General features: G+C 41.4%; 1 protein-coding gene across 4 annotated transcripts in view; it reads right to left on the bottom strand.

Moving 5' to 3' along the window:
* The window catches only part of WBP1L (WW domain binding protein 1 like), a 53,908-nt gene that overhangs the window by 6,182 nt on the left and 34,561 nt on the right, over positions 1-13,165 (bottom strand). For all 4 annotated transcript variants that reach the window (XM_083616461.1, XM_083616458.1, XM_083616459.1 and 1 more), the window contains exon 2: positions 8,885-8,987. In XM_083616461.1, the coding sequence (XP_083472587.1) occupies positions 8,885-8,987 (103 nt within the window). The remainder of the gene's footprint in view (positions 1-8,884; positions 8,988-13,165) is intronic.

Here is a 13,165-nt window from a genome sequence, read left to right as displayed (position 1 = left end):
CTAAAAGAAAAAAAGATGTGGATGAGTTTTTGATGTTTAATAATGTTATAAATTTGTTTTTATTGGAAAATTAAAAAAAATCTTAAAAAAGCTACTGGGGTTTTTTTCAGGCTTAACAGAGTGTACAAGTCCATTAAAAAAGAACTGTTTTATTTGTTTACTGGGATAATGTAACCAATGCGTCTTTTTGACCATGGTGGAATCTACACACATATTAAAAAACACTGTGAAAATGCTTTTTAAAAAAAAGTTTTGAAAAATACATTGAATTTGGCATAGCTCACTGTTGCCATATAGTGTCACATTTGTATATTGCACTTTACAACAAATCTAAAACATTTTATTTGCAGCTGTATAGCGGAGTCCACAATCTAAGTGGATCAAGATAGGGATACCCTCAGCCTATGCTTATTTGCAACTCATTTCTTTTTCCAACTTGGAGACTGAATAATTCAACGTCCTGCTAAAACAAGTGTTTTGTCAGTGCAAGCATTTCTGCTTGCACAACAAAATGACCTTCTCTCTCCTCCCGCTGTGTGTTGTTTGGGGGGGAGGGGTAAGGGGAGATGGGGAAGCCCTATTGAGCTAGCAGGAGCCCTTCTGCTGGCTCCCACTAGTAGAACTACATTGCTGAATATGGCCCTGAGCTCCATGTTGGAAAATGTAACACATGAAGACTGCTTAATTTTAACATATGCTTTGATAGCAAGATATAAAAAGTATTTAAAGGGTGGCACAAATCTCAGAATAGTGGCTGCATGCTTGTCTCTCTAAGACCCCTGACCATTTCTTCCCATCTGCTCCAACTGTTTTCTTCCCTCGTATATTGGAAGCATTCTCAGCTTTTACCAATGCAGGACTGAAATCTGTTTTAAAGGTCAGAAGCACCTTCCTTTGAAGCAGCCTTTCTGAACCAACTGCCCTCCAGGTGTTTTGGACTGACAATTTTCATTAGCTCCTGCCAGTACAGCCATGGCAGCTGGGAGCAGGTGGATTGCAGTCCAAAAGATACCTGGTGGACGGCTGACTTACAAAATGAATAGCCCCGCCCAGAGATGTAAAGTGTCCAAACATTTTGGAGGCATGAAGAAGAACCACCAATCTTCTAAACAATATAATACAAAAAGCAAACATTTATATTTTATGGAAATTGAAATATATGCAATACACTTTTACCAAACCTAAACATATTACATAGCACCCAAGAGGTACTGTTGTGTACTGTTGGGTATATTTATGAAATTTACACATGCTTTCGTTTTATTAGAATGTTTTAAATATAACTGATTTTAGAGATAGCTCTGCAAGCTGCTGTACTTAAGATGCTATGTAGCAAAATGCTGTGCATATTTATTTGGATGAAAGTCTCACTGTGTTCAGTGGGACACAGTAATCCCATGTAAATGTGCACAGAATTGCAGCCGAAGTATATTTTCGTTGGGAAGAAAGTTCCTTTTCTTTGCTACAATGCTGATGGATTCCATTTTCAAGTTTTACTATATCAACTTATAAACAGCACCATGCAGAAACAAAATAAATATTTTTTATAAAAACATTCAGAAAATAAACGTGCCTATATGTTGCAGGGATGGGAAACTTGCAAGATTCCAGATGTTGTTAGACTCCAACTTACATCAGCTCCAGCCAACACGGCCAGTGGAGAGGGATGATGTTTGAAGACTACATCCCTGCTATATTGGAACTGAGAAGCAATAACTTGCTACTCTCTTTTTTTAAAGACATATTGATGTTACACTTTAAAATAGGTACTGTTTCACTTCATTGCAAGGGTCACAGTAACTGAAGATAGTCAAATTTACTCACCCTTTTAAAATTTATATCCTGGTCTACCTACCTAAATAAGATATCTATTGAAAAAACAGCATAACTCAAAGTTTATTTATCTAATCAGACATGCTTCATTAACTTGAGAAACTAAAATTGATCATTTGCACAAACTGAAACAAGCCTCTCAACTCTTTCCACATGTTATATTGTTCCACCTTTGTGTGCACTTTCAAACATTGGTTTCATTCACAATACAGAAGAGAGGAATCTGAGGCAATGTTGTAAAAAAAACTTTGCTAGTATGATGCAGGAGAAATTTGGAAACTCCCAGACCACAGCCCTACACTAAATACCTGAATATGTTGTGTATTGTTTAACAATTGAATTTACTTTTATTAATTAACATACAACAGTGCCAAACGGGCTTCTAAGTACTTTACAATATATAAATACCAATTACACAACATCATTAAAATACATTGTCATTAAAGTGTGCAATAACTTTTCCTAACACCACCCTAAGAACACTGCCTGTTTGCCATGCTGTAATCATGTGTGCCGCTTATGTGCTGCTTACTTTATACTGGTCTACTTCGAGAATTGGCAGCATAGGTTCATTTCTTCAATGCTATAATCATGGCTACTATGGAATCCCAGATCTTAAGAAATGTGCAGCATTCTGAACTGACTGTATAACAAAACGGTCACATTTCTAGTCTGCCCTTAGTTAACAGTTGGTGTATAAATGTCTCTAATAAAGATTAATACAGTATCCTAACATGGATGTTTCTAAACTAAAAGACACCTGATGACTATTGTCCAGTCAGCAAGATTTCCTATTTGTTGAATTGCTAAATCTTAAAAAAAAAAAGTATCTCCAAGTTTCTGAGAATGGTTGGATGCAGATATTGCACAATGCTAACAGTAGGGTCTCTGGAGAATACAGCAGTCAGCTGGCAGTGAGGCAATGAGAAAATGCTTAGCTTATCAAGAGGAAAAAACTCAAGGACCTGTGTTGCCAAGAAACTTTGCAAATTAAAAAGCATCAAAACCACTGAAGACAATATACAACAAAGGTAGCTGGACTACAACTTCTATCATCCCTGCCCATCAATTTCCAATCTTAGGGTGTTTCCAAACAGTGGGATGCTGGGTGTGTTTTTTTGGTAAATGTTCCCACTTGCTACCCACATGGAGGTTGAGCTAATCTCTGTACTGAAACCTGCTAGTTCAAACATCATAGAATTGTAGAGTTGGAAGGGATCCAAGTGGACCATCTAGTCCACCCTCCTGAAATGCAGGAATCTCAACTAGATAATCTAGCAGGGTTAGTGCCAGTGGCAAGCCCAAATCAGCAAGAGTTGCACAAAACCCCTATACCAGTTGATAGCACTTTCATTCACTACTTTCCTTCTCAATTCCATGTTAAGGCAACAGTGCAAAGCCCATAGATTTGGGGGGGGGGTGGACGGACGGACTAGTGTTAAAGGCCGCCTGAACTAATGGCAGAAACAGAAAGCTGCCATTGCTCTAGTCATCTCTGGACATGGAGTAGCATTAGGCCTTAGCAACAACCATATAACTTGGTCCTGGAAGATACTAAAATGGTTTCCACTCTTTTGGACTGCAAGTACAAATAAAGTGCTGCCTTGGGTTGGAGTTTACTTCCTTGGCAAACACAGAAAATATTGTCAGCTTTAGGAACCAGTAAGCCAGGGCTATGTATCTGATCTCAACAAAACAACAACAGCCAAATTATGGAAAAATAATTCATCTGGTATGCTCAGAATTAGATAATAGAAATTTAGCACTTCTTTGTATTACATTTATTTTGCACAGCTTGCTCTGCTTCCAAGATGAAGGATTCCAGTGAGTTCAGAATTCATTATTTTTTTTTAGAAAGGCTAGAAGGAGGGCAAGGTGGGAACATGGAGGAAGGCTGTGTGAGGAGGAGAGCAATTGAGCAGCAATTTGGAGGCAGGCAGGGGCTCAAGCCATGTCTCAAATCCCCACCTAGTTTTTGTGATTTCTCCCAATACTGTCAATGAGAATTTTTCAGCCTTTACTGTAATACAATACCTCCTTTCTTGAGGAGACCAGGGGAAGGTCTATGATGCTCAAAACTGCATGTGTAATTGTCCTATAGATCCTTGGGGATACAACAACCAGAAGGATATATTTCTATGTTTCCCCGGTGGCAAGAATCCAAGCAAAGATCTCACAAAGGAAAGTGCCTTTTACTCTTGCAAAACGGGAAAACATGTTTTCCCCTTTAGCGTTCAAGAGCAGGAACAGAATAGTCTGCCCTAGAGTTCACAGTAAACTTGGGTAGATGCCACTGCTTTATTGGCAGGAAACCTCATTGCAGCTAAGCCAAAACATGTAGCAAATCATTTCTCTGCCTGCCTTAGAAGCATGCTAGGTGATGGCCTTAGCTTCAGGCTATCTGACCCAAAAGAAGGTAAAATAGGACATTTTTGAGAATTAGTGTAGAGGAAGTGTGGGGCAGCTACTAAGAGCCTGTGCTTGGAACTGAGCTGCGAAAGGTCCTGGTTCAAATCTCCTGGTTCAAATCTCCCCTCGGCAATTAGCTGCTGAACTGCAGGCAGCCTTCTTAAGCTAAGCAACTGAGGTAGAAATGTACGCAGCTAATTATGGCCTTAGGGCATGGATGGAGAACTGGATTTGACTGGTGGACAGGAGTATTATCTCCTCGACCCTTCACAGGCCAAGTTTGACAGGTGGGTGGAGTATGCCACCTGTCAGTCACCAGAAATGACCATGACATCAGGTAGCTTCGTTGCTTACAAGGGTCTTGCAGAAGCCCCTTCTGAAGCACTATCTTAGGGAGCACTTTGATAGATCCACAGAAGCCCTTGACAATCAGCTGACTGTCAGTTTTCAGAAGTCTCATGGGCGAAATGGGGATGCCCAACAGGCCTAAGTACCCCACCCCTGCCTTATGCAAACCACTCCCAGCCCACTTTAAAACATGGGGGAAATAACGCTGGCCTACCTCTTACAATGTTGTTGCAAAGACAGCTAAGATTATCTATCATGAAGAGCTTTGAATACTCTGAAACACTTAATAAACGCTAAATATTATCAGTGTTCTTGGTGGAGGAAGGGCTGTATATAGTTTCCTCTCAAAGAGCAAGCCAATGCTTCAGCTCTGATGTACCTCAGTTTCTCAAGTGTTACCAGGAACAGAAGCCCACATTGGAGACTGTATGAGAAAGGTGGACACTTTATTAAACAGTTTTCCTGGGAGAGTCAATACCATCTTCTGCTAAGCTCATGCCCTCCAGATATTTTGCAAGCTGTGCTGACTGACATTGATAAGAGTTGTACACCAAAACACCTGAAGGGTAGCAGCCTGGCAAAGGCTGGTCAACACTGGTATTTATGTTGTGCAATGGTTGGGGAAACCAACAGCAGCATTTCAATACTGTTCCTTTTTTCTCTAATAACACTGCTGGCTTGAACACAGAATCCTCAGCAGTAAACACCTAAACCTCACAGCTAGGGAAAATACTGGACTCCTTGAATCCCTGCTTGAAACTTTATCTAGATTCAACAAGGGTTAATGTGATGCATTAAATCACGATTTTCCACAGAATTCTGTGACAGTAAAAGATTCTGCAAATAATTAACTGTGCATGCTGGGGATGAGGTATCCTAAATCAGCAACGCCCAATTGATTTAATAATGGGAATCAACAAAAGACATGTTTTCTTGGGTTTGGTACATTTCTCCCAGGGATATGGCTTTTAACTGAATGAGGTGTGCTCTCATTGGAAAGGTAAAAGGGAAAGGGAAAGGACCCCTGGATGGTTAAGTCCAGTCAAAGGCGACTATGGGGTGTGGTGCTCATCTTGCTTCAGGCCGAGAGAGCTGGCATTTGTCCACAGACAATTTCTGAATCTTTGTTTTGTGAATGCATACAAAGGACATTAACTGTATTTTTTTCTTTTTTTGTATTCTGTTAAATTTTAAATTACATTAAAACATCTCTCTCCCTAAAAAAGGTGGTTAATGTCAGCTATAGTTTATTTAAACAAGCCAGGTTCCTAAACTACTGCTCTAAGTTAGCTTGTTTCAATATACCATTGTTAAGATTAATTATAGTTGGTTCAGATTCAGATATCACAACAAGATGTGTTTAATCTAAAACAGAAGCAAAATCTTTGAATTCTTCCTTGTAGCCATGCTGGGTAGGAACAGTGGTGTGAGTTCTACATGAGCTGGTTTAGCATTATGTTTAAACAAGGACAGTGACTTGTCAATTAGCAGGGACTATTTTTAAACAACGGCCACCATCAGGAGTCTTCTAGGTATACTGAACACTCAAAAAGAAAAAGAAAAAAGGGAAAGAGAAAGGGAAAAAAGCATCCGCTATGAGGAAGTTATGTGTCTGACCCAGCCAGAATTCTGGATTTCCCTTGCTGATCTGGGCATACAGCCTTTTCCAAGAAAGCATAAAACCAAGAAATCTGGGCAGCCTATTTTATGAAGCTAGAATGCAACCTTTAATTCCTGTGGACAGACTTATTACATAAATAAGCTGAATAAATATCAAGAGAACGTGTGAAGGTCAGAGCAAGAGAAAAATAAATTATAAAACAAAGAAACATTTAAGCTGGGTAGTTTCTTCTCTGGCTAGTTTCTGTTGGAACTTCCAAGCAAGGTTATAAAAAGTCCAAAAAGCTACTTGCTTAAGTGAACTGGAAACTGCCTTCCTTTTCCCACTTACCTCCAAAAGGAGGAAGTAACCTGTAAGCAGGACAAGATAAGCACAGATTTTTGTTTTCTTTTAGATAAATACACCCCAAAGTAGGCACAACCTTTTCTCCTCAAGTTAAATGCTCAAACTGCTTTAATATTAGACAAGTGCCATCTCTGATGTGTTTTCAGCACCACCTGAAGACCTTCCTCTTTCCACAAGCCTTTTAAAGTTGAGATTTCCCTCGGTCTACATCTGTATTGGAATTGTTTTTATGATGTTTTGTTGTTTTACCACTTGCCATTGTGCTCCTTTGTGAGGAAGGGCAGGGTGTAAATTAATAAACAAATAATCAGTCAATCAATGACGGTTAGCAGGGGAAGAATTTCTGTGTATGAACACAGTGGAGAGGGGAATCAGTGAGGCAGGTAGCCCAGTGAGTTAGGAAGGATGCAGGGTCTAGGGCAAGAGTGGGCCAATTGGTACTTTTCAAACTGATTAACATGCCCCAGATTTGACAGAATGAATATTTCTACAGCAGATTATCACAAAATGCAAAACAGCAGAAGGCAAAACAGAACCACCTTCCCACTTGGATGACTTTTCCTGCATGGTACTGAACAATATAGTTTTACCAGATGTGCATCTTTTTGTAACTGCTATAAATTTAGTTAGGAAGGGAAGTCACATGGAATTTCGCTCAAACATGAACAAGGAATAGATTCCCCCGCACCCCAGTATTTTCCATTTCAGACTAAACTATTCAACAGCAGTATCAAACGGAAAACCTACGCCATACCAAGACATCAAGTTCAGAAAAAGACACAAGACAAGAAAATCAGATACAAAGATTGGGCTGGAGCCAACTAATGAGCCCTGCTACTTAGTGGAAGCCAGTGCAAGCACAAAAGGGCTTTTTGCCCACTGTCCCCCATGTGCCCTGCTCATAGAAAGAAAAATTGTTTATTTTATTAATTTTTAGTTGTCAATACAAAGTGTTCAAGAGTTTTAGCAATAGATTTTGGCAACAAGATATTTCAATGCCCGCTTCATCTTAAAACAAAATTGAGCTTGGATCTAGCTAGCACCATCTAGCTTTAAACCCAATCCACCTGCTTGACATATCATGTATTTTACTCTTCACTCCACCCCATAACAAACACCACGGATTCGGTTTCCCATCAGCTTTGCTCTTCAAAAGGGGAAAACTCTGTTGACTGTAACCACTCCCAACAGCTAAAACATGTTTCATGAAGCATGTCAGGTGAAGAGAGATTCTCTGTTTCAACCCATGACTCCTTCCCACAAGTTAAAGTGGTAAATAAAGTTAAAATCAACAGCAAGACCTATGAAAAGGAAGGGAGCTTTCAGTGCTAGGGTACCAAGAATGGCGACAAGAATTGTTCACTTTCTAAAATCTACTTTGGTGCTTAATCCTGTGCTCAATGTGCTAAAACATTACATTTTCAGGAAGACAAAACACACTTCCTGTCAGCTGATTAAGCTGGGTGCTTCCCCCAGCCTTTCCCAACCTGGTGCCCCCCCAAGCATTGGATTACAACTCCCATCAGCCCCAGTCAAAGGCAAACCCTCATTGTAAATAATTTAAAACAGGGGTTCCCAAAGAATGAATGATGGAGGCTAAGTGTCAATCTTGCAGAACTGTAAATAGCTGGCACATGTCACATCGTTGGAAAGAGAGAATTCTTGCCATGGTCATCACCTGATTATCAAGCAGCAATGCTGGCTCAAGGAATACACCTAAACCATGAACCCCATGTGTTGATAGAGCACAACTTCATCCAGAAAAGGTTGTACATCTACTCCAACTTGATAGGCCCACCAGCCATGAACATCTCTGACTTGAGCTTCATTTTACTGGCCCTCACCCATTACTAGCTCCAGACACCTGTTCAAGAACTCTGCTGCCTCACCCGAATCCAAGAAGAAAGTGGGCATCCTGTTGACATCAGCTAAACCTTGCACAACCTCTCCCAGTAATTTCACGCAGATATTAAATAACATGTGAGACAGAATAGAAACTTGAGGCACCAGACAGGGTCATCCCCCTGGGGTAGGAAATCACACACCCCTAAACCTGACAGGTGGTGCAGAAAGGTACACTGGTTGACTGGAGAATTAGCAAGGACACACACACACTCCCCCTGTGCGTCTCTAGCAAAGGTCATGGCAAGGGCAGCCTGGCTGAAGTGAGTCAACATAATCATTTTCAGTTTCAGTCTGGGGAAGGACACCTATCACCCGCTCTAACACCTTGTCTCTGGATAAAGCCAAAAGTGGATGAAACTGAAATGCCCTTGACTCAGATTATGAAAAGAATTTCACTTCTGTTTATAAAAACAAGAAACTTACACCAGAGTTCATAATAGTAATTGCAGCACTGAGACTGTCCACAGCAGTGGCCTGTTTCACAGATGTAGCTTTGATTGTTGATTCCTATGCAGGGCTCTTTGTCCTAGAATGTAAGAGAGGAATAGGTTAGTGAGGAAGGCCCAAATACGTTAAACTTGGACTAAGCCTCCGGTTGCTTGCAAGACATGCATGAGCCCAGGGCTAAAACAGCTGCTCAAGGTCACAGACTGCCTGCATCTGTTTAGGCATCTCCACTTTCCTGGATATCTTTCAGTTCCATGGTGCTCCCACACCCTACCATCCATCATCAACCTTCCAGGCTAGGTTCCTACATGCAGAAGGAAGAAGTACAGATGATATGGTAGAATGGATTGTACCTCTTCAGTCTACGGGGGGGGGGGGTTCTGAACACCCATCTGCATTAACCCTCCCACCCCCAGCTCTTTAAGTCAAAAGTTAGGATAACACAACATATAGAGAACAGGACTAGAGCACTTCTCGCTGCTACGCTAGTTTTCTTCTGTCATGGGGTTTCTTAAGCTGCTATTTATATAGTGCCAACTATGCAAGATAGTGTTTAACCAGGGTTCTGCATTGAGACACACAAGGGAAACAACAGATGTAGGGGAGGCAGAGGTAAAGGGGGTGAGGATAATGTGTTGCAGTTATTTCAGTTACAATAGGGTATGGGAACAATTGGAGGGAGCATTAAAAATGGTATCCCCCTTCTTCAATCTGAACTAGCACCATTCTGCTCCAAACTTTACCATCTTATTGCTGAATGTCTAGATTAGTTCTCATTTTACCTTTCTCCAGCCTAGTCAGCTCCTAAATTGCTCTAAATAACTGCACCTATCTTTTCCACACCTTGATAAATAATTTCCCACTTGCAGTTTGCATAATGCAGGCTTCTGTTCTGCACTTCAGTGCTGATCCTCATACCTGGGCATCTATAGCTATAACTGTGGCCCAAATTATCAGAATTTAGAAAATGATACTTAGGTCAGACAACGCAATCAAGCATTCAGATTTCCACAACCCTGCAAGTAGGAATAGTTTACATTAAAATCATATAAGGTTTCCATTTTTAATGTAACTATTTCCCCCCTGCTTGTGATTAGGTACATGATGCCTAATGCACTGAGATGAAGGGACCCATAGATACTTTCACTTTGGTATATTGAGGCATAAAATTTTATGACCCACTCATGGTGTGTGTTTCAAATACACTGCAATTCCACTGTTGTTAACAGGGTGGTTTTTTCAGCTTCAAGTCTTGCACTTATAGAATCAGAAAATGTAATAACTGAAGAGAGGGCAATCTGGGCTCAATTAGATCAAAATAACATTTACCGTATTTTTCGCTCGATAACACGCACCTGACCATAACACGCACATCGTTTTTAGACGAGGAAAACAAGGGAAAAAACATTCTGAATGAAACAGTGGATGTATCATTTTTGTGCTTCATGCTGTGGCCACAGACATGTGATCTGATGGTGAATTTGGGGTGACCCAATGCAAAAATCCTGAGAATCCCTGTGGATCCATGCTTTGTAACCACGTTTTTGCACCATTGCAGCCCCAGGCAACAGTGGGTGTGTGATTTTTGGGGGGGGGGCAGGCTGTAGCCATGGACATGCTATGTGCTCTGATGGTGAATTTGGGGTGACCCAATGCAAAGATCCTGAGGATCCATGTTTTGTAACCACGTTTTTGCACCATTGCAGCCCCAGGCAACAGTGGGTGCGTGATTTGGGGGGGGGCGCAGGCTGTAGCCATGGACATGCTATGTGATCTGATGGTGAATTTGGGGTGACCCAATGCAAAGATCCTGAGGATCCATGTGGATCCATGCTTTTTAACCACATTTTTGCACCATTGCAGCCCCAGGCAACAGTGCGTGTGTGATTTTTGGGGGGCAGGCTGTAGCCATGGACATGCTATGTGATCTGATGGTGAATTTGGGGTGACCCAGTGCAAAGATCCTGAGGATCCATGTGGATCCATGCTTTTTAACCACATTTTAAGTGGGGAAGGAAGGAAAAATACAGAATGGACAAGGAGCACGAGAGGGGTGTGCAGAGAAGCAGCTGGCTAAGAATGCAGGAGAGGGGTATAACGGGAGGGAGGAAAGGAAGGCAAAAGTTTTCCCTCACCTACCCACCCAAGCCAGCCAGCGCTCTCTCTCTCTCTCTCTCTCTCTCTCTCTCTCTCTCTCTCTCTCCCTCCTGCATGTTTTCAGCAGCACCGGAGCACAGAGACGACACTCTGCTTTCCCCTCTGCTTGCCTGGAGGGGAGGGGCTTTCCCTGCTCTTTGTTCCGTTTGAGCAAACACAGCAAGGAAACAGAGGCGGGTGGGCAGTAAGACCCCGAGGCAGAATGCAGGAAAGCAGCCACTTCCTCTTTTCAGGTTTCCCTTCTCCGAGACGCGCGATTTGATTTTTGCCTGATTTTTTTTTGCCATTTGGCTCCAGGGACCACACATTCGCTCAATAACACGCACAGACATTTCCCCTTCCTTTTTATGAGAAAAAATCTGCGTGTTATAGAGGGAAAAATACGGTACTACCATATAACCCTACTCTGAAGTAATTCTTGCCTAATTTGCAGAACTTTTAAAATAAAATAAACATTCCAACAAAATATCTTCCTGGAATACTCCTGCAGTCTAGGACAGAAGCCAAGTCAGTCATACTTTTTCATCATCACATAATCCTCCCTGAAGGCCATCTCTGTGGACAGTTAAGAGATGGAAAACAACTACCACCCAATGGCAATGACCCCTCTTGCCAGAGTGTAATGTAGGGCAGAGATATAATGGGTGTTGAAGTAATTTCTGGAGTCTTTGTTTTATGTCCTGGGAAAAAAATGCACAGCTGAACCATTGCACTATGAAAAGCCATGCAAATCTAAGTTATAGTATAAAACAAACAGCAAAACTAAGGTGATGTTGGTTTATTTTTATAGTAGGATCAATATGCATGAAGGTTTATGGTGTAAGAGAAAAAGTGCAGTCGCATGATCAAGTTTGGAAAGATTCAGGCCTTGGAAGATTCCCTAGTCTTCCAGAAAGGCAATATATGTCTTCAATCATCAGGAACACATATCTAGCTTCCATCTGCCCTACCCAGCAGGGTAAAGGGTGATGGGATGTGTAGTCAAACAATGTCACAGATTCCCTGGCTTAAATGCCCGTACAATACAGGAAAGTGGTTGCAGAGCTGTGGAGCAGCCCAAATTACAACATTTGGCATCAGAGTGCCCAACATGAAAGGCAAGCCAAGTTAGCTGTAGTATAAAGTGAGTTCTTAAAAAATTATTAGAAATCATCATCATCATTATTATTTTAATATTTCCTTTGAAAGGTTTAAGCATACCCATCCCACTGTTATTCCCCCCTGAAAACCACCATCCTGGCTTTGGCCCAAGTAAACAAAGATACATGCTGTGTTATTCCTAAAGGAGACTCATTCTATTTTTGGATCTAGAGACATGGGCATCAGCATTAACATTCCCACCAACACCCACTACCCCAGTTAGAGTTAGCACCCTCCCTCAAAAGCCAGACATCTGACTTCATTTTCAAAGTGCCCATAAAGTGCTAAGATAGTTTCTAAAAGAGGAAACATCTCCTGCATCCTTTCACAGCAGAAGGGGCACTCCTCTATTTCACCCACAACAGGGTTCAAAGAAATCATGTAGCCTTTAGCAGAGGTTCGAGCTAAGACTCCAGCTGAAATTAAGTATCAAGGCTGCCTGTGGTCCCTGATATGCTATCTACAGCTGCATTCCATTTTACTCTTAAAGATCCAAAAATTAAAAAGGTTTCCAGAACAATGAACAAAGTTGCCACATTCTGTACTGTCCAGACATCCCTTGGAACATCTACCAGGAGTGTATGACAAAGCACTTTCCAAAACTAGTCTGTGGAATAGGGGACGATAGATAAAGACCTAAGAGCCTTCAAAGAACGCCAACGTACTACAGCTTCCTTTAATTTCTAAAATGCAGCTCCCTCACACTAAAAAAAAATAAAAAATCATGCATGATGCAGGGGCAAGTACAATATGGAGCCACAGCCAGTTACAGCTTCCTGACAAGTGTGCCTGTACAATGAGTGTATTTGTTGCATTTGCATTTTACATTTGGACTGGTGAATCAGAAGGCAGTGGGGAAGGAAGAACCCAAGGCAGAGAAAACAAGGCAGGGGAGGCCTCCCTTTTCTTCCCCATTCTTCGGGGGGGGGGTGCTGATTTAATGTATGAAGTACAATTTGA

Source organism: Podarcis filfolensis (assembly GCF_964270895.1).
Source record: "Podarcis filfolensis genome assembly, chromosome: 5".
NCBI lineage: Eukaryota > Metazoa > Chordata > Lepidosauria > Squamata > Lacertidae > Podarcis > Podarcis filfolensis.
This window is presented reverse-complemented; position numbering and strand designations above follow the sequence as displayed.